Below are 21611 nucleotides of genomic sequence, written 5' to 3'. Positions count from 1 at the left end.
AAAGCAAAGGACCTCAGCAGTGGCTAAGTCCCTAAGGAACTTCGATTGACCACCGTCTGATATTGGGTTACTTAAGAAGCAGTGTGTCAGGCTTCCATGAGCTTTGCCCTCCTGGGTTTTCAACTTCCTAGGCCAGCTAGAGGACAGTGGCTAGTGTGAGGGAGAAATGATCTATGAGATAAAAGGGTGCTACTTTCCAATTTAATATGACTCAGGCAGCCGGTGGCCATCCACTGACAGGAGTCCCTGAGGAAATCAGTTAATTTCCGTTATGTATCAGGATTTTTACTAAAATCTGGCATCTGGTTAACTAGAGAGAACTAATTTGGTATGCCAGCATCTCTTTACTATGCACTCTCCTTTATGACTGCTTGGATGTGATCAGCTGGATGCCAGGGAATCTATTATTCTGACAAATGCTAATCAGAGATAGGATTCTGATTTTAAATTCAAATTCACTTGCACTATTAACTTTTCTAACATTGTGTGTGCTTTTGATGGCCTCATTTGCATGATTTTTTAAATATGCATTTCTGGCTACAGTTTTATCTGAGTGTTCTTTTACTTAATATGTTTTTAGAGGGAGCTTTTTTTTCTTCAGGGTGTGAAAAGATTATCAATCTGTTTGCAACAGAGATACACTGAGGTTGAACTCCATGTGACCATATGATAATTGTAGTATAGCATAGGACTTAGGACCACTGGAGTCCAAATGCCTGGACTCAGATCCTACCTCCTGCACCCCGTCTATATCGAGTGCATGGCATGTAACAGTAGAGAAGTAATTTAACCCCATAAACTCTATCTTCATCTTTTAATGGAGATAATAGCATTTCCTATATAGGGTTTTGAAAAGATTCCTCTAGAATGGCAAAGGCGTCAGCCAGCTCTTGCTGGGTCACACTGCAGTAGCAGCTACAGAGATTCATTTCGTTTTCACCCTCACGTCCATAATGGGTTGGTTCCGCCTCAGGTCCACGTTCTCTGCCATCGGAGACACAACTAAAGGAGCAGCCTCGGCTGGTCTCAGGACAGAGGGAAAATGGGGATGGCAAACTCACTGTGGTTTCAACAAGTCCTGCTTGGAAGCACACATGTCACTTCCATTCATATTTAATTGGCCAAAGTAAACCATGTGGCCAGGTCTGGGGGTATCAGTGAGTGGGTACAACCATCTACCATAACATGCAATGCACATTGACTGGAACATGGTAAATGCTCAATAGAAAGTAGTTTTTATTTTTAAATCCTGCTCACTAAAGGTTTAGGATTCATATTTTCTTTTACTAAGAGAGAAGAGCCTCATATTTATGTGTTTGTCAGATGGTTCTTGTAAGAACAAATTCAGGTGCTGAATACTTCCTTTTAACTTTCCAGGGAAGGTGGTCTATGGAGAACCCATAGCAGCAAGTCTGGGCACAGATGGCACTCACTACTGGCATAAAGAATGGCACCATGCAGCCCACCACGTTATGGGACCACCCTTGAGGCCAGACCCTTCCACTCCTGACTACCTCATGAATCTATTGGCTAAGTAATCATTTAGCAGAGGATTGTGGAGTGTTTTGCCAAAATAAGGTGTTTTACGAGTTTCAGGTTTGAGCGTAGGAGGTCATTTCTTACCATTGACTTCCCAGTATTCTGTTCTACTTGACCTGAAGGCCCAGGGACAGTCCCTCCTCTGGAGACCAAAAAGCATTGGCTTACTTACATTAAGAAATAGTGTCAAGATCTCTCCTGGACACAGAGAAGTCAGACCATTTTTATTGTGCTTTTACTCTCTTCTGATTTTTCCCTTGTCTTTTCTATCTCTTGTTGCCTAGAGCCAGGTCTCTGCATTATGTTTTATTTTTATCATTCAGAATATTCTTGAATTTTTTTCCTATGCTGATATAACTTAGGAACCAGATGTACCTGTTGTACAGGTACAATAGGTTACAATCCAGGGCAGAACCACTGTAGGGGTGGAAAGGCGAAATCCTACCTTTGAGTAGGTTGTCCCCATGGAAGGTCATCCAAACTATTTTCAGAGACACAACTTTCTGGGACATTATGATCTTTTTTATCATTATTATTTATTTTATTTTATTTTATTTTATTTTATTTTATTTTTTATTTTATTTATTTTATTTTATTATTTTATTTTATTTTTTATTTTATTTTATTTTATATTATATTTTATTTTATTTTATTTTATTGAGAATTGCTCCATTCATGGACATCCTGACACTCCCCATTCACAGATTCTCATATTCAAGTTAAGGAAGAGCTTTTTCACAACAGACTATACAGGAATGCACTTGCCCTTTCCTTTCGGCCTCCTTTCTCCTTCACACTCCCTCATCCCCACGACTATTCAGACGTCAAAGCAGGATCCCTAGGGCTGGTGACATCAACATCCAGAGATGCACCAGTGTCACATCTCTGCTCATCACAACGTTCTCATTTGGCCAGGGGCCGCCCTGGAGGCCCTGCCTCTGTTCCCGGAGGCCACCACGGGACACCTTTGGCTAGTACTCTGCTCACAAGCAATGTTCACTTGCATTATTACCAGTGGTCCCCAACTAATTGTCATCAAGTACATATAATTACCAATTTCTAGATGAGAAACTGAGCACCGGATAAGCTTGTAATCACAGCACCGTAAGTGATGGGACTGAGTTGAAAACGATCCTCCAAAAGGGCTTCCTGGAAGGGGGATGGGAGCGGGTGAAATATGTCCTCGGAAAAGCCGCTCATTTCCACGGCAGTTTTCTGAAAGTCACTGAGGAGGGAGCCAGGGGGTGAGGGAGGGCTACGGGCGCTTCCTCCTGACCTGTTCTAGCCACTCAACCCCGTCCCTCTGGTGTGTTTTTCTTCACAGTGGTGACCTAACCACAACCGGGACTGACAACTGCACTTTCAACACCTGCCAGAAAGCTCTTGGGAAGGACGATTTCACCAAGATCCCCAACGGCGTGAACGGCGTCGAGGACCGCATGTCGGTGATTTGGGAGAAGGGCGTGGTGAGTCCGCAGGCCCCAGCCCGTGCAGGACCCAGCGTGCTCAGGGCTAGTGGCCATGGCCTTCCCGAGGAGCTTTCTCCTTGCTTTTCCCTGTGGTGGGGACAGGGGCTGCTGCCCCGTCGCCGCCACCCCGTGCCCGGGATAACAAGGGCGTCACTGTCTTCTCTGCATTGCGCCACTTGGCACACGTTAGGGCATCAAGGTCGAGTGGGTACCAGCGCCGGTTCTTGAAGTCTTTGAAATGTGCAGCCTTTCTACCTGACTTCTCGTGTTCTTGACCCCCAGCTCCTGTGTCACCGATAGAAATTCTCGGAATGATTAAAAACACGGGAAGAATTGTTATTATGTTTATACCTCCTTTTCACGACATGTTTGCAGATGTCCCTTTTTATGGACCCTTGGATGTCGTATTTTAAAAACAGCTGTATGAGGGCAGATAAATAATTATTTAAAATCTAGGAAAAGATTTTTTAAATCCCCATGGTTTAAAAATTCCTCCCTGAGGATGCAGAAGAACCAAATAGCTAAATGTTCGCATGTTAACCTGTCACGCCGGTTGACGTGTAGTTGGAAAGGTCAGCAGGGCGCACCCGGCTGGTTAGACCTGAGGTCCCCACTGTGGTGCCTTCTCACCCGTCTCCTAGAAACCCCCCAGAGATGACACAGTAATCATGCCTCACTCCTCAGAACCCCCTGCAGACTCCATTCACTTCTAACTCTAATTAGCTACCAGACCTTGTCCATTTTATTTCCAAAATGCCTTCTTACTTCCATCTTCACATCTACCACTGTCGTTTGAGGCCCATTTATTGTTTGGACCATTGCAGTAGTCTCCACGTTTGGGGCCCTTGCCTCCAGCCTTGCCTGCTAAGTCTATATTCTATACTCCAATACCAGGAGTTGCCTTTCAGAAACGAAGGTCTGTTCATGGTACTTTCCTCTCTGAAATCCTTTCATTTTCTCCATTACTTTTAGGATGATATTTGAACAATTAATATACATAAGGGTCTTTAAAACATCTCTGTAGCCCTATGTTCTAGCAATCATCATCTTTGCCCCCCCCCCTTGTTCTCCATCCTGACTCCAACCATCCCAGATGACTTCTCTTTTCTTACATTTTCTTGATAACAGTCCAAGAAACTTATATTATTACAAGTATCTTTGTTACAGCAGATTTTCATAATCTATTACATTTCCCAAATATATAAATGGTTTTAAAATGATTGAATATTTCTTAGTATCATACAACAAACAATTTTGTGAAGCATTAAGATTATTTACTTATGGGAATATTACTTTCAGGACATAGTTCTTAAATTCTTTTTTAAGACAGGGACCCTTTGATAAAGAAATAAATCTTAAGGATGCTTTGACCATGTAAATGTATGTAGACAAACTCTCAACATTAAGAAAAGTAATTTTAGTGGGGTCACAGCCTTCCAATGTCTGTCCATTTAAAAATCTTTTGTAATAGACTGTCCATAATTGTTGATTCATGTAAAGTTAATTGCACAAAATTGAAACGCTTGAGCTGATTTTTCTCTTTCAAAAAGTGTTATCACCTGACTTAAAAGTCTGTCTTACCTTAACTCTATAAAATCCCATCTCATGTCTGCGTGATCACTCACACATCTTGGGTCTGCAATAAATAAATGTAAGTTATAAATGTAGTAGGTGGTGGCAGTAAACTTTAAATGAGAATTAGAAATACCATTGCTAACATTTAGCTGTTGTATATGTGATTCTGGGAAAGATGAAAAAAAAAATAGTGGATGCATTTTTTTAAAGCTGATGTATTTTTGAAAAGTTATCTTTGGGTTTCCATATGTTGCCCCATCATCTCCATCATTTATCATTATGAGGCGTGTTTGGCTCCACAATATAAGAAATCAGATGCAATTCTATTTGGTTCTAAGAGCTACAAGTTTTGTACTTTGATTGATGGGAGATCCTTAAATATTGATCATTAGAACAAATGCATTTTTTTTTTCTTGAATGGTTTTACAGCACAGTGGTAAAATGGACGAAAACCGATTTGTGGCAGTTACCAGCACAAATGCAGCTAAAATCTTTAATCTCTATCCAAGAAAAGGAAGAATAGCTGTAGGATCAGATGCTGACATTGTGATTTGGGACCCAAAAGCCACCAGGTAAGTCGGAGTTCTTGCATTCCTTGGGTTCACAATGCAGGAAAAGCACTAACTTGCAAAGAAATTACTCATTGGCCTTAATCAGCCGTTTCTTCTCGGGTGATTTATTTGGCCACGCTCAGGTATTTTTGAGCCTGTGCACAAGATAAAGGTTTTGATGTACAAATATTCCTTTGTTTTTCTTGGCATAGAAGATGCACAAGTTGTGTTACTTACAATTCCCTGGAAATGTGTATATGTAAAAAACCAATATGAATTTACCACGTCAGTGCTTGGCAAACGCCCGAATTCACGCAGAGGAAAAAGGTACAGAGCAATGAAGAAAATAAAAGGCTTAGTTTGAAAGGGATGAATTGAAAACTGAAAATAATTACAGCCTTTTTGAAGCTTTCAGATAGAAAAATCCCAGCACAAAGGATGTCACTTTCAGTTAACCAAATTTTCCAGTTGAGTTCATCTTGAGCCTGTCATTTCCAGTAGGCTCCAGCTCTTTGTTTCCAATTTCCATAATTCTGTGTTAATATTGCAGGTCTGGCGAATTCCAACTCAGGAAAGCATCCAGTAGCAGCTGAAGCTCTGCTAATTTCTCTTTATAGGATGTTAGCGCAGACAACACCTGCATCCTGCTTTGTGTTTTTTATAAACTTTACAGTTGTAATGGAGACAATTCCAAATGCGTTAACATATTGTGTGTGTTTGCACGCCTGTGTAAACAGGGATAGGATAGGACCTTCTGCCTTCATTGTATAGGCTTTTTTTTTTTTTTTTAATTGTCAAAGTCTATTAGGTATTTTCATTGTAATAAGCAAAAGTCTACAGTTTCTTGGGGGTGATATTGTCACAAAGGCCCAGTTTCAATGGAAGTGCTCCTGGGCTACCCTCTGGAGAAAAGACGACCATTGGAGAAGCACTAGACTACCATTGCTATGAGCTGAAAAACAAACCCCAAAGATTCTCTTAGAAATACTTGTATTTTTTTAGCTTGATACCCCCCACTCTCCTTCTAGCACTTGTTGTCCCAACTCGGGGACCAGTTCATAGCTGGCAGTCCTTAGTCATTGCAAGTAGCCTTTAGTGAATGCACTAAATGGTGGTTTGAAAATCTTATTTACATAAGAGACCAACAAAGCACAACTCGTGGTCTTAGTTATTATGTTAATAAGGAGCCATTGCCCATTTAAGGACAAACTATCTGGTTGTCAAATGATCCTGGCCCCTCTCCGTGCATAGGAAATGGCAAGTCAAACACAATGCAGGCGGCCTCTCTGCAAGGCTGGAAAAGCTGTCCTTGGGAAGACAGTGGGAACATGTTGCTGGGATTTGGATTGGGCTGTGGGTGAATTGAGCACACTGTGTTTAGAAAGCTCCTGATATTTTCAATGTCACTACCAGGGCTATTGTGCACGGCAGGGGTCTGCCCAGGGTCACTGCTGCTGCAATTCAAACCATTTAGGCTGCCGCAAGTGCTGGGACCAGATAGGTCTTTTGAAATAACTGGTGGCTTAAGGAGCTCATGAGAGTTAATCAGAAAACCTAGAAACATTTAAGATGGAGAAAACTACCATGTGGAAGAAAGATTTGTGGGAAATGATGATTTTGAAGCATAGGGTCTGGGAGAGTCCTAACAATGATAATAATTAGTAAAGATTTGCGGTGGTCTTAAAATGCTTTGCCATCTAGGATGTGATTTGGTCACCTTACGGGCCTGAGAAAACTGTGGCATAGCAGGGCCTGTGGCAGCTTTGAGAGGAGAACCCTGGCCCAGTGTCTCCGACTTGGCCAACCTGTGTGCTTGTCATGGGACCCGGCGCCACACTACCCCCAACGTCCGAGCAGAGCTCCTTACGATTATTCACAGTCCACTTGTTCTTTCCGTCAAGCCGTCCAGTAACCAAAAGATTTTCAGATTCGATTCTATTCTTCGTTTTTCCTCTTCAAAGGTAAGGGAGAAATAAAAACACGCTGTGGAGGTCTGTGACTATCCGATCCTTCACGTGGAGAGCGTTCGGAGGCCACCCCCTGTGGCCCTGTTAGCCCGATGCCTGGGTCCCTCCAGCAGCCCCAGCCCTGCGGTCTCCTCGGCTGTTTTCATTCCTGAGGCCGACACCAGCTCAGGTGTAAAGCATTGTCTTCCTTAGACAACTGGACAAAGAGAAGTGGCCTGGACCTAAGGCTATGCGCAATTCACTTACTTTATTTACCGCGCATATTGTTGCTTGGAGGATATTTATAGGCCGTGATTATTTCTCCTTGAGTCATGTTTTTCGACGATATAAATTTAGACCACTTTCTCACCAGTATTAGCTACCGGCTTCTATAACATTGCCCTTCCTTTCCTGTTCAGCTGTTTGTGAATAGCACGTAATGATCCAGATGTTTAGGGTGTTGTTTTTTTAAAAAATCTCTATATTATCTGCTCTATGCCCCCCGTTTCTAGTCTAAGAATAACTAACTTAAGGTCGAACTAAAAAGCTTCCGTGCTCTTAAGTTTCTTTCTCTCTCTTTCATCAGTCCTTTAATATTTCTCACATAATACGCATTTACCTGTTCACGTATGTGTCTTTCGGGGTAAAGATCCATACTGGCCTTTCTTTTCAAGCCCGAGTCTTCTCCGTCTCCGTCTGCTGTGCACACCTGGGTGCACGGAGGAAACCAGCCCAGCCCGGAGCCTGGCGTGTGGTTCTGGTCCCAGCCCCGTCCATGCCAGGGAGGGGGGCAGACCCACGCAGGTCACTTACGGTCTCTGAATATCCACTCTCTCATCTGTAAAATGAGATTATTAATCATTGCTCTGTCTGCTTTATGTTTTTCTTAGACTCCCCTGGGATAATATAGGTGAAAATGCTTTGTAAGCTAAGAAAGGGCTACACAAAGACAAATGGGGATTATTATGGCTCCTTTCTATTTATCTAGTTTGGTGTCATTCTTTGCAGTACATTTTCTTGTTTTAATATGTTTTTATTGATTTCAGAGAGAGGAAGGGAGAGAGAGAGAGAAACATCAGTGATGAGAGTCGTTGATCGGCTGCCTCCTGTGCGCCCCCTGCTGGGGATCGAGCCCGCAACCCGGGCCTGTGCCCTGACGGGGAATCGAACCGTGAGCGCTCGGTTCATGGGTTAACCCCTGAGCCACACCGGCCAGGCACTCCTTAACATTCTTGAAGTCTAATCAATCCCATTTTAAACAAATAAGTGTTTTATTTCAGAACAGTTTTAGATTTGCAGAAAAGCTGCAAAGATAGTACAGAGTTCCCATGTACCCCCACACTCAGCTTCCATGATTGTCTTAATTATTAGGGTGCATTACAGTCGATGAACCGATGTCGCTCTGTTATTACTAACTAGAGTCCATACTTTATTGAAGTTTCTTGAGTGTTGCCTAATCTTCCATCGCAGGCTCCCATCCGGATGCCACATCAGACCCCATCATCATGTTTCCTTAGACTCTCAGGGTCAGTGGCCGTTTCTCTGACTCCTTTTGTTTTCGGTGACCCTGACAGTTTCGAGGAGGACTGGGCAGGTGTTTCGAAGAATGTCCCTCTGTTGTGATTTTTCTGATGTCTTTTTCTCAGTATGAGCCTTGGGTTATGGGCTTTAGGAGGAAGACCACAAAGATCAAGTATTATTTCATCCCGCCCTCCAGAGGGCACATGCTGTCACCGTGACTTGCCGCTGTTGATGCTGACCCGGGTCGGCTGCTGGGGAGGAGTTCGTCAGGCTTCCCCACTGGACGGCTCCGCATTTCTTCCCCTTTCCACAGCGTACTTTTTGAAAGAAGTCACTATGCACAGCCCACAGTGAGGGAGTGGCGAATTATGCTCTAGTTTTGTGTCTTAGTTCTATATCCCCAGGGTGAAAGCGCACGATGTTGAGTGGGTGAGTGGGAAGGGTGCATGGAAGGGTGATGGGATAAAGAAATGGCGTTAACTCTGTTATATACTTCAAGTTGCTAAGGGAATAGATCTTCAATGTTCTCACCACGAAAAAGAAATGGTAATTACGAGACACGATGAAAGTGGTAATTATTTTGCAACTTGTAAGTGTATCAAATCAACACCGTAAACTCATACTATGTTATCTGTCAGTTATATCTCAGCGGAACTGGGGAGGAAATAAAGAAATGGCACACGGGAAAATCAGAAAGGTTTTATCCAACGACAATCATGGCGAGAAGACAAGTAAGAAAAATAGCATTTCCTCCCCCTGTGCTTTTCATTGGTTGCAAGTCATCAATAAGTGATGTTGAAGGCATAAACAAATGAATATAAGTTGATGGCTTTTCCGAGGAGAGGAGGGACTGCCACACTGGACGTGTTTTCTTTGTGTTTCCTTCATTTTTGAGGTTGCGGAACAATTAGCTTGTTAGGCAGTTCTACTGAGAAAGAAAATGAAGTTGAAAGAGAGCTGACTTTCCGTGTTCCTTCACTCACACGCTCACTCGGCACTGGGGCGCCGCTGGGCACCGGGCAGGAGGGGCGAGGTTGTGTAAGAGCCCGGCTCTGCCCTTAGGAAGCTGGCGGCCTAGGGACAGGAGATGAGCTTGACGTCAAAGGCGCTCCGTCTAAGGGACATGTTAAGAATATCACATGAGAGGCAGGCACAAGGTGCCATTGATGTTCAAAGAGGAAAGGTCATTCTTTGATCAGTGCAGTCGTGGGCAGAGGACCGCATTAGAAACAAGAGTAGATGAGATGTCTGGCCCTGAGAATCCCGACCAAACATGCAGGAGATAAAATGAGAAAGAACAGGTTCAGGCCATGGAGGGGAGCGGGAGGGTGAGGAGGAGTTTCTTTTGTTTTGTTTTGTTTTGATGTTTTTATAGATTTCAGAGAGAAGAAAGGAGAGGGAGAGAGAGAAACATCTATGATGAGTCACTGATCAGCTGCCTCCTGCTCGCCCCCTGCTGGGGATTGACTGCAGCCTGGGCTTGTGCCCTGACCAAGAATCCAACGGTGACCTCCTGGTCCATAGGCTGACTCTCAACTACTGAGCCACACCCACCAGGGCTGCTTGTCTCATTTTGTTCATTAAGATTTTAAATAGCATTCATCTAGTGGAGAAACATTGTTCAATCAAATGAATAAATAGATATAGCAATAGGGATATTTTTCTCTTGCAAGGGATTCCTGTTTATTTTACCTACCTGATTTTAATATTAACTTAAGGATGGTTATGTGAAAGTTTTTTGTCTGACCACACCATTAGAGGTTGGCCAAAGTTTTCCTTCGAAATTTCCTGCAAGGTTTCAGCAAAAACAATGACCCAGCTGACTAGTTAGTATCGCAAATGAGAGCAGCGTGCATTTCGTCCAAGCCCCTGAAGGGGGCGCCCACAGCACGCACTGAGCTCCGGCCCCAACCAGGCCATTAGAGCCGCTGGTTATGCAAGAACCAGCCAGCCCCTGGAGAATGGATGCACTTGCTAATGATTTTTGGCCTTGTGGTACATAGATGTTTTCATTTTTAAAAATTCTCATTACTTATTAATGGCATGTAGGAATAAGTGTGCTTGTTCTTACCATCTACAGCTTTAAAAATGGGCTGCACTGAAGTTACTGAGGCAGATCAGGGGAAAGAAAAGCAGCGTGGCCGTGATCTTTTTATTTTAAACCTGTGAAAAGATGGATGGTCCCAGGGTGAGAAATCTGACACGTGATGATGGATGATGAGAGAGAACTGGGAGTGGGAGTCTGTCGAGCAGGGTCGGACATCTGATGAAAGATTACCTAAGCCGTTACTAGCCTGTAAAAAGTTCCTGCAAACATCAACTGCAACAGCTCTTCTGTGTCATTGCACAATAAAAACAAGCGGCATTCGGTGCATGTGGGGCGCTGGCCCTTTTCAGAAGTGCGCAGAGGCTGCTGTGTTCAGCACGACCGCTCACTGAGCCAGTGTCTATTGCTCGTGACAGAGGCATGTGTCCTAACGCTTCGCTACCTGGGTCAAAGCTTCGGGTTTAAGGACACATTCCCTAGCTAAACACAGTCGGCCCATTGCCGTAGAGTATCTTGGTACTGAGAGCCAAGGGGAAGAAGTCAAGGGTATGATTTCCACGCAGCTTCAACAGAATCTTGTGGGATCATGTGGCCGAGACCCAGGCCGGTCAGCTGGGCCAACTTGCCCAAAACCTTGCGAGCCCCAGCAGCAGCAGTAACTCGCGTCCTGGCAAGTTGAGTACCCTACGAGCTTCAGTTCTTCAGTATTCATTAAATAGCACTTAGTTACTATGGCAACTGTCCCTTTTCAGTATTTATGAGCTCCGGGCCAGCTCGCAGAATCTCCAGCGCGCAAGCACGCCGCTCACACACTGTGCGCGCTGGGACATTTAATGAAGACTTTTAGCTACACTGTATTCTGCAGAGCAGGCATATTTTACTCACGGTTATTTTCGTTTATTTTTTTAAACTCGATTACAGCCGGCTTTGACTTTGGATGCACCATTCCCGAAGGCCCAGGGCCGGCTCTGCTGCTTCATTTCCTTCCTTTTCTCGCTGAAGACAGGAATAAAGGACTGGAACTCTACACCCAGGGGACGGCGATGGCTTGCGGCTTCTGGAGGTGGCCCTCTGGGTTCCTGAAGGGGCCTCGTGTGGGAAAGAAGGCAGGGGAAGAATGACCGTTTCATCCCTGGGCCGTGGGGCGTGGGGAGGCAGAACTGAGGAGAAGGGTGCCCTTTGGAGAACAGGGACGACTGTCGCTTATTGTTATAGGCACAGTGTCAGCGACTCTTTCCCAGAAGCTACTAGGCGTTTTCCCTTGGAGGTGCGCACTGTGCTCATTTGCCGAATTGCTACATCATACCTCCCTCCTCAACAGAAGAAGGCTGTGCACACACTCACAAGCACACACTCCACACGCGTGTGCAGCCAGCAGCCGGCTCTGCTTAGGAGGCCTGGTCAGCCGGGAGACTCTGCTTTTAACGCCTGTTTCTAAGAGTGTTTACAGCCAGCTCCTCCCCAGGCCCAAACCCACGTGATTGCGGTGCACACTGTGGAAGGAGGGGCGGCCGGCCCAGGCCCGTGCCAGTGCCAGTGCCAGGTGCGTGGTGGGGTGAGGACAGTTTTTGCGGTGATTTTTCACCGTGGTGTGTTGCGTTGCACACACTCACGGAGGCAACGGGCACCAAGTGAAGGTCTCCAGGTTCTGCTTTTGCACAGCTGTGGGGGGGCACCCGTCACAGGTGGTGGTCACCATAGATTTGCACAGTCATTCGGACACTTTTCTGGCAGATGATAGCAGAGTATCTTGAGGAATACGTGCCTTTTGCTAATCCACCCCAAATCCAGCCCACATCTTGGCTACTTGGGCGCAGGAACGGAACCATGGTGTAGGGAGAAAGGCTCTGGGGTTAAATTCCTCCGCTGCCACTCGCTCACTGGATGTGTTATTTCATTTTTCTGGATTTCAGTTCCTTTATTTGTAGAAGAGCAACAATGATGATATTAACTTCATAGCATTGTTGTGAATGTTTAAGATGGTGCACGTAAAGCGCTTGGTCTATTAACAGAAATGCTAACAAAATAACTAAAATGCTTGGTCCATGATTCATGTCCAGTAGTGCTTGGCATGGAGTAAGTGCTTAATTGGTAGTAGTAGGTGGTTAGTTAGTAGTAGTGGATGCTCATTTAGTAGTATTATTAGGTAATCAATTAGTAGTAGTAGGTGGTCAGTTGGTAGTAGTAGGTGGTCAGTGGCAGTAGTGGTCACTGTATCAAAAAAGTGGGAGCTGTTATTAGCTATTGTGATTTTAAAGCCCTTGCAGTAATGACTTAATTCAGAATGACCAAAGAGTACTGGAATTATATTTCATGTAAAAGCTCCACCTCTTGTGTTTCTTGCACCCTCCAATTTTGACCAAGAATGACTGAAGTAGAGAAGCGTGGATGGATTCCTTTGGCTAAGATAATCTGATAAAATCAGAACTCTGATGTGCCTCTAGAGTTGACTCCTTAGAAAAAGTATTTGCAGTGAAACTGTTCCAACAAACCACCTAAAATTCATTCTGTAGCCTTCAGAAGACACTCGCTTTTAGGCAGTTTTGGGCTACACATGAAAAAAGCCAGCTTTGCGGATTACGTATGGGTAACATTTTAACCACTCTTTATTCCAGGTTGTTTTAACGTGTTCTTATGCAACTGAGCCTTTCCAGTGAACTAGAAATTATTTCCAGGGACTTCACTCTTAATGGCTGCAATTTCTTTTTCAAATCATGAAAGAAAAGCATCTTAGGAACAGATCACAGTATCCCATCCTATCACTGATCATTTCCCTTTGCCAGAGGAAGCAGTTTATTTTAAGCATTAGGATCTGGGCAAAAAATAAGCACCAAGGGGAGGTGGTTGTGCGGAAGGCATGGGTTTTCTAACTAAGCACCTGCTCTATTTTTTCTACCTGACGTGGAGATTTTTCTGGTTTTGGCATTTGCCTGTCTTATTTATAACTGTATTCCATGCCCGGTACATATAGGAGCTCAATGATTATTTATCAAGTGAATAAACCAGATATTAATAGTCTTGGGCCAGTAAACAAATGTGCAATTTAAAAACGTTGGCGTGGCTCAGATAGTTGGAGCAGCGTCTGGGACACCCAAAGGCGGTGCGTTTCATTCCCCAGCCAGGTGCCTATGGGAGGCCGTCGGTCCATGTTTCTCTCGCGCGCTCTCTCTAAAAACCAATAAACATATCCTCAGGTCAGGATTAAAAGAACATGGAACATATCCACGTATATTCGTGTGGCGTGTGAGCTGGAGGTGCTGAGCGAGCCTCCTGTGAATTCAAGGTCAGAACTTCCTCGGGTGCTGCAGGCCAGCAGATTGCATGCTCCGTCCTCGGTGACAGCGTGTGGCGTGGGTCCCTGTACACCTGCCAGCCCTCCTGGAAGTCACTTCCCACCATATTCTGCTGGCAGGGGGGTCCTTTGGTCACCAGAGGGCAATTGCTATTTTCTTTAAAAGGTTTCACGCCCCCGCAGAACCCTCTCAGAGGAGTGGCCTGTGCAGGCCGGAGGGAGCTGGGGAAGGCGAGTCAAGGCCCATTAGGTTCATTCCGCAGCTGCAGTTGGAGTCGCATTCAACCTATCGCCTAATTTCCTTTGTCTAAGTTGATTTCTCTTTGGCCAGGAGGCAAACGGATCAATACTATTTTTTATGCCGACATTCTGTTGCCTAAAGGAAATTTTCCGTCTGTTCCCTGTGCCTGCCTTCAGTCCTGTGACTGGGCTGGGGGGTGTCCAGGCAACGAGGAGCCTCCCCAGATGTGCCCGTGAGGCCTGCCATCTGCAGAGCCCACCAAGGGTGCCCTTCGGAAGCGGGGCAAGCAGGCTTCGCTCTCAGGCCTGAGCTTGGCATTCGTGCTGGGGCTTTGGGCACATGTTTTTCTGTCCATACTCTAACGTAGACAACTTTGTCTCATTTTTTCTTTCCTATGAAGCCCTTTACTCTGTATCTTTTTTTTTTAAAGTTGTATTTGGAATGCTTACTGCCTCTCCAAAATTTCTTATGGATGCTTTCTTTACATTTCTGTTATAATATTTTCTTCCTGCCTCCTGCCCCCAAGCCCACCCCCTCTCTGTGATTCTGCCCTTTACTTAAGGCAGGGGAAGGAAATGCGCATACTTGGCTCCCGGTTCTAGTCTCCTACCAGGCATTTAAGGAAAGTTAAGTTTGTGGAGGCAGCATAACCGGAAGGCAGCTTACCCACAGGAAAAAAAAAAAATTGGAGCATTTATCTGTGCGGAAGAGTTGCTGAATTCCTCACATGGGGGAGGGAAACGGTGGTCAGCAGTTATCTATAAACATATTTATTGCACGCTCACTCTGTATAAGGGATGCACAGGGAATGGCATTGCTGAGTGCTGCAGGGGACGTAAATATAAGATGTAATATCTGCCATCAAAGAGACTTTATTCTGCTTGGACGGATGAGATATAAACATGGGAAAGGAGAGAGAACCCTGGGAAGGAAAAAATAATAGCAGCTGAACACATCTCTACAGGAAGCGGGGAGGGTCTCACATGCTGAGGTCCAAACCAGTGTCCTGAGTTGAGGTCATCAGACTTCACAGACAACTGGGCTGGGCATGGGAAAGGCCTTTGAACCAACTGAATCCTTGGGGGTGGCTCTGGATAAGTAGAAAGGGGACAGTGAAGCCCCCCAGATGGAGAAGTCATGGGTAAATTAGGGAAAGTGGGAAAGATCCATCCAAAGGGCAACCAAAAGACTGCAAGGCAGAGAGGCCAGGATACTAGGCAGTGGAGGTGAGATGGGTCCCAACCAGCCTACCAAGAGATTTCCTTTCCATTTTTCCCCAAGGATATTTTTCCCATTGCTTTTGAGAGAGTGGAAGGCAGAAGCAGAGACAGAAACGTCTATGTGAGAGAGACACACCGACTGGTTGCCTCCTGCACGCGCCCTGACCAGGGCTGGGAATCAAGCCTATAACCGACGGTCGGGTGCCCTTGGCCAGAATCAAACCGGGACCCTTCAGTCCGCAGGCCGACGCTCTAACCACTGAACCAAACGGGCCAGGGCCTACCGAGAGCTTTGAGCGCTAGTTTAAGTGTAGGGGACTTTCTGTAGGCCGCGTGAGCCAGCGAATGTCTTTGAGTGAGGGTCTGAGTCGATCTAAACCTGTGTTCCCCATGTTCACATGGCACAGGGAGAAAATGACCTCACGGGTAGAGTACGTGGCAGTCAGGAGAAGGGAATTTGGAGGTTGGGGGAGAATGGAGCATAAACAACTTGTCCTGGTTTGCCCGAAACTTCCTTAGCTTTAGCAGTGAAAGCTCCGTGTCCAGACAGATCCTTCACTCTGAGCCTACACTGGGCCTGCTTGTCACCCCATGAGGATGCTTTCGGTCAGTGAGGCCTGGCCCCTGGGCTCTGTCCACACCTGCTCACCCTGGGGTCTGAGTGTCTGGATCCTGTATCCGGGCTCATCAGTTGGGAAACTGGTTAAATAGAATTTTAGAGTGATAAGTGTGCAGGATGGACTGGGTCAGGGAGGATGGTCAGGAAAGGGGTTAAAGGCTCCGGCAAGTTGATAGCATCAAAAACATTGATTTAGGAGATTTTTCTTTTTCTCCTGACAAGGAAAGTCTTCCCTGACAACTTGGTGAGGGAAGGAGTCAAGAACTGACGTTAAAACACGTGCATCTTTGTTCATTAGGACCCCAGCATTTATTGAGTGCCAACCGGGTGCAATGCGTTGTACTCCAAGTTGAGTGAGAAATACCTTCCCCTAAAGCAACTGAGGATCTAACTGGACAGATAAAAAAGCATTTTAAATAATTAAAATAACTATAAAATAAGGTGGAAGATCTGGGTTCGTGGCCCAGTGGTTAAGGGGCGGGGGATTTAGAGCAGAACCGGGTCACGGGATTCAAACCCCAACTGTACCCAAACAAGCCAAGTGATCTTGGGCAAGCTACTCACCTCTCCGAGGCTTGGTTTCTTCTCCGTGAAAAATACAGATAATGCTAATAATAGTACCAGCCTCGGAGGGTTGTTGGAAGGAGATAACACCTTCAACATGTTGCACGGCATATAGTAAAACTTTAAGAAACATTCGTATCAGTATTATCATTATTTCAGATAAATTAAGACTCTAGAGATTTACAAACTAGAGAATATCAAAAGTATCAAAGGAAATTACTTTTATAATGTGCATCCTAGAGAAAAAGTCCCAGAATTGCAGCTCGCTTTGCCGAGTAGTGTTTCAGGTCTGTTTAGACAGGGCGGGGCAAAAGTAGGTCCACAGTTGTGAGCACGCGAATCAGAGTTTATTCTTGCGTTATTTATTATTTATTCATGATGGTATTATTTTCCACATGAACAACTGTAAACCCACTTTCGCCCCACCCTGTGCATTTCCTTTCCTGCACATCGAGCTTATAATTGGCTTGTTAATGGGACACAACTGTAACTGCAATTTAAGTAAAATGTCCCGTAGCCATTACATCGAACAGGGCTGTTACAACGTTTTTGGGCCTCTGGCAGCATAGGACAGTCATTTCCAGGGTAGGCTCTCTACCTAATTTCTTTGTGTTAGGTTTTTCATCTAGGTTTCATAGTAATGGGTAATTTCTGCAGTTTCTTTTTTTTTTTTTTTTTTTTTTTGCCATTTTAAATCCAAATTTCTGATTGTTTCCATTGGGTGGATACTAAAAGGAATTACTGTGCCCAAGCTCTCTGCCTTGTGGTTACCACCTCCTGGCTCCTTACCAGCTCTGGGCACAATCTTTTCTTTCCCTTTGACTTCTGTTACTTTCCTAGGTAAAAATTGATACCTTTCAGCTACAAATTGTGTATGTTTGAGCACTAAGGAAGTTGAGTACTTTTTCAGGCCTATCAGTCACTGGGTTTTTTTTCTTATACAGAAATATCTGATTAGGCCCTTTGTTCATTTTTCTTTGGGTAGCATGATATCCTTTGTGTCTTTATTTAAATGGCCTGTCATATTTCTTGCAAGCTCCCCAAGGATATTTTGAGGACTAATGCTATGGTTACATGAAACTGCTTCACATAAACCGTAAAGCATTTTATGTATATGCATGTTATTACTATTGAAACGCTAATTTTGTTCATATGTCCCAATCATGTTACAATAAAGAGGTCCTTGCAAATTCAGAAATGGGTGTGACTGGAAGGTGAGCTTAATTCAGGCAGGGATGTTTGTCTGTTTTACTCAATGCAGCATTCTCAGTACTTAGCACAGGATATGAATGAATGAGTGTGCGGTAAACCCATAGGTGAATAGGGGTTTTAGATGACTTCTTCAGTTAATTTTCTTGTTTGCCTCAAGCCAGCAGTGAATAGAGTTGTATGTCGCTGGGAGGCCAGAGCTGTGAAATAATGGTCTTCGTATCCTGAACTTAGAAATCTCATTTCTTAGAACCTAACTTTCTTTATTGGAAGCACTGTAAACCTAATTAGTAATTACACCTCATTTACTTAAGTGATAAACGGGAGACAAGAAGAGTTTAATGATGCAAGCATGACTCTCAGCAATATGATTAAAGACCCAAGTTGCTGTTTTGTTTTTCCTGTACCAGTATTTTAACTCCAGAATATATGGCAAACCTCCGAGTCCTCTGTGCCTCATTGTTGTTTTCTGGCACCTATGAAAATAAATTGTACACAAGGTACAAAAGAAAACATGACAATATGTCCTAAAATTAATTCATTGGTTGCCTATTTTGTAGGGAAAGGTTTTTCATAGAACTTTACACTGATAAGTTTAATTTCCTGTAAAGACCTAAATTCAACTACCAGCGGGTACTTGGTACCATCTTCTATTTTAGTTTTTCTGTTCTGTTTTCATCCTTACTTATCCTAACTTGCATTATGTTTTCCTATTATGGTGCCTTCATATTTCTGGGAAAAGTTGATATAAAATTTCATTTAAACATGCATTTAACCCCAGACCTGTGTTCTGGATGGATCACATATAGTGGGAGGCAACTTAGAATGGTTAACATTTAGTATTTGAGTCACATAGGCTATTCATTATGACCTTAGGTGAGTTACTCAGCTTCTCTCAGCCTCAACGTCTTCATTTAAAACACCTATAAAATAGGTATTTTATAAAACCGTGCTTCCATAGAGGAGTAAGGAGAATCAAATAAAAATAATACAAAAAGATTTTGGCCTAGAGCTTGACATAAAAGCATGCAAGAAATGCAAGCTGCACCTGAATATTATGATTCACTGTCATCACGCTCACCATAGGGGACCCGGCCGTGATTTTCAGCCACTGAGCTGCTCTTAGTAAATGTAAGAAAAGCAAGGGAAAATGTCAAAGGTGAATATTTTTGATAGCAAAAGATGAGAGATCCCTGCAAGAAACTATCCTAGAAGTAACCCATCTGGGATATAAACAGATAAGTGGACCCACTTGGAGATAGATATAGATATACACAGATATAGATACTTATGTACATACATTTGTGTACATATATAAATGTTCATTCAGGGGAAGGCAGAGCAGGTGTGGCCAGGGCCCCTGACATCGGGAGATAAGCCTGCAGGTAATTCGAGCTGCCGAGTGGTTGCTGCTTGACTTCCACCCTCTGAGGAACAGATGCCATGACCATGTGGGGATCCGTCTTAAGGATGACAAGCCTGGGGTTCAGAGTGGTTAGTCATTTGCCCCAAATCCCACAGCTGGATAAGGCAGAGCTGGGATTCAGAGCAGGCCCGGTTGACTCCAGTGTCTAATCTCTCAAACCCTGCAAAGCTACAGCCTCCGGAAAGGGCAGGAAAGGAGGGAAGGGGCACCTGTGGCACAGGGGTTAAGACTTGGTCTCTGGAGCCAGACTGCCTGGGTCTGTAATCTGGCCTCTCCACTTACTGACAGTGTTACCTGAGACGAGTTAATTTTCCTTGGTTTGCCTCAATTTCTTCACCTGTCAAATGGGCGTGATTATTATAATACCCATAATCAAACGTTGCCATGTAGAGTCAGGGTCAGGGTGTTAAGACATGTGAATTCTTTGTAACAGTGCCCAGGGCACTAAGCGCCCCGTTGGCAGTCATCACCCCAGCTTGCTCAAGTCAGCAGGTTTCTGCGCGTCCGCCTGTCTGCAGTGGCGGATCGCTTGTCAGCTGCCAGGCCCCCTGGGTGTCGCTCCCCTTCCCTGCCGCGGTTAGGGATGAGCTGCCCTAAGGCAGCCTGGCGGTGCGGCTGAGTCAGGTTCCCGGCCGTGTCTCCGCGTCTTTCCAGCATCCAGCCTCGCATCCTGGGCCTCGGGCCTGCTGCGGGCGGACGGAGGCGACCCTGCAGCGACTGCATGGCCCCGGCGCCTGCCTCTGCGACCCAACCGCCCTTCTAGAAGCAGGAGCCCTGTGGGTCTGGGCAAGTTGGAGCTTCACTACCTGATTGCTAACTGGGACTCGGGCTGGGCTCCTGTCTCTGTCAGAGCCTCCAGATCGCTGTTTCAGGAGGCCGAGGAAGCGCCACAGTGCGCGGCGGCCAAAACAGATGATTAGCTGGCACCGAGCTCTTGCCCAGATGGGAAGAAGATAATTACTGTTAAAATTCCAAGTCCGGAAACCTTTTTAATGCTTGAAGAACGCAGCACTCTCGGCCCCTGAGCGGGGGGAGGTCACTGATGGCTGGGCCGGGGGAAGGAGCAGGGAGTGGCATCCTCCTGCGTGTGTTTTATTTCTGACCCTGCCATTTACTTACTGGGCAACTCAGCGAGTTACTCGGCCTCCCTCGGCCTCCGTTTCCTCATCGGTTAAATGGAGATGATAATATGAATTGTGGAGAAGCTACGTGAGCGGAATACAGCGGATGCTTAACGGACAGTGGCCATACCTGGCATTTGCTGGGATGGCCACGGGTGTCCGTCTGCCTCATTACTTTTGGGTTACCTTTCCTGTCTTCCTCTGCACTCTTTTTATTATTTCTTTGTTTTTCTTTACCCCTCCGCCTTTTCTGTCTCTGTCTCTCCAGGTCGTTTGTGTTTTCTTTCTGAGGCTCTCTCCCTTATGAAGGTTTTAGGTTTTCCAACCCACCCCCCCCAAGAGCCCTGTTTTTTCCACAACAGGGCATTTAGAGTGGGGCCAGCAAGCTGCCTGTGTTAAGGGGCAGGTACAGGTTTGGGGCTCCATGGGCCAGAGGGTCTGTTGCTGCTTTTCCACTCTGCCTCCGTAGCACAAGGGCTGCCACAGACAAGACGAGAGTGAGTAGGCCCGGCTGGGTTCCCACAAAGCTTGATTCCCCAAAACAGGCTGTGGGCCAGATGTGACCTGCAAGCCATGGTTTACAGTTTAGGGGATTACAGACTCTTCGCATTGAGCATCCAAAGCGCAGGCCTCCGGTGCACATGCTGGACCTCCAGCTCGCAGCAGGCACTGAGGGGCCTTGGGTGCTCGGCGGCCCCTGTTCCGTTTTTCCCCGCAGCACACTCTTTAGACGGTGAATCAGGAAGGACTGGAAGAGGCGGCTTTGTTACTCGTAATGGAATAACACTCACGTGTAGAAGACCCTAAAGAAATTCTATTTAGACCCTTGGATCATCAGTGGCTCCATCCATTCAAAACTAGCAGGTGGGGTGTGAGCAGCCAGCATTCGGTAATGAGCTTGGGCTGGTGCCAGGCCCTTTGCATAGTTACTGACCAATCGTCCCAGCCCACTTCCCAAAGAGTGTGTGCCCTGCCCCGCACTGCGGTTAAAACAAGTTCTTTTACTTCACAGACCTAAGTTCAAGATCTAGCTTTGCCACTTCTTAAACGTGTCCTAGGCGACTTGAATCTCTTTCAGCCTCAGTTTCCTGATCCGTAAAATAGGGACATTAGGAATATCGATATCATGGGCTTACTCTAAGGATTAAATGAGATGATGCTTTCAGTGCTACTGCAGAGCAAGGCAGCCTGTGAGTGTTTGTTATGGTTTTTATAAGAAAATGCTTTTGTCGACCTTGGAGTTTCTGCGAGCCCTTTCAACGGTGACAGGA

At 45.3% G+C, this 21611-nt stretch overlaps 1 protein-coding gene across 1 annotated transcript in view; it reads left to right on the top strand.

Annotated features, from left to right (window-relative positions):
- Nucleotides 1-21611, top strand: part of DPYS (dihydropyrimidinase) — a 50349-nt gene that overhangs the window by 18395 nt on the left and 10343 nt on the right. Inside the window, exons 5-7 of the mRNA XM_087825158.1 lie at nucleotides 1378-1534; nucleotides 2864-3005; nucleotides 5013-5155. Coding sequence (XP_087681284.1) covers nucleotides 1378-1534; nucleotides 2864-3005; nucleotides 5013-5155 — 442 coding nt within the window. The remainder of the gene's footprint in view (nucleotides 1-1377; nucleotides 1535-2863; nucleotides 3006-5012; nucleotides 5156-21611) is intronic.

This window comes from Miniopterus natalensis, chromosome 16 (genome assembly GCF_054644295.1).
Source record: "Miniopterus natalensis isolate mMinNat1 chromosome 16, mMinNat1.hap1, whole genome shotgun sequence".
In the NCBI taxonomy this organism is placed as follows: domain Eukaryota; kingdom Metazoa; phylum Chordata; class Mammalia; order Chiroptera; family Miniopteridae; genus Miniopterus; species Miniopterus natalensis.
The sequence above is the reverse complement of the archived record's forward strand: the minus strand, read 5'-3'. Positions and strand labels throughout refer to the sequence as shown.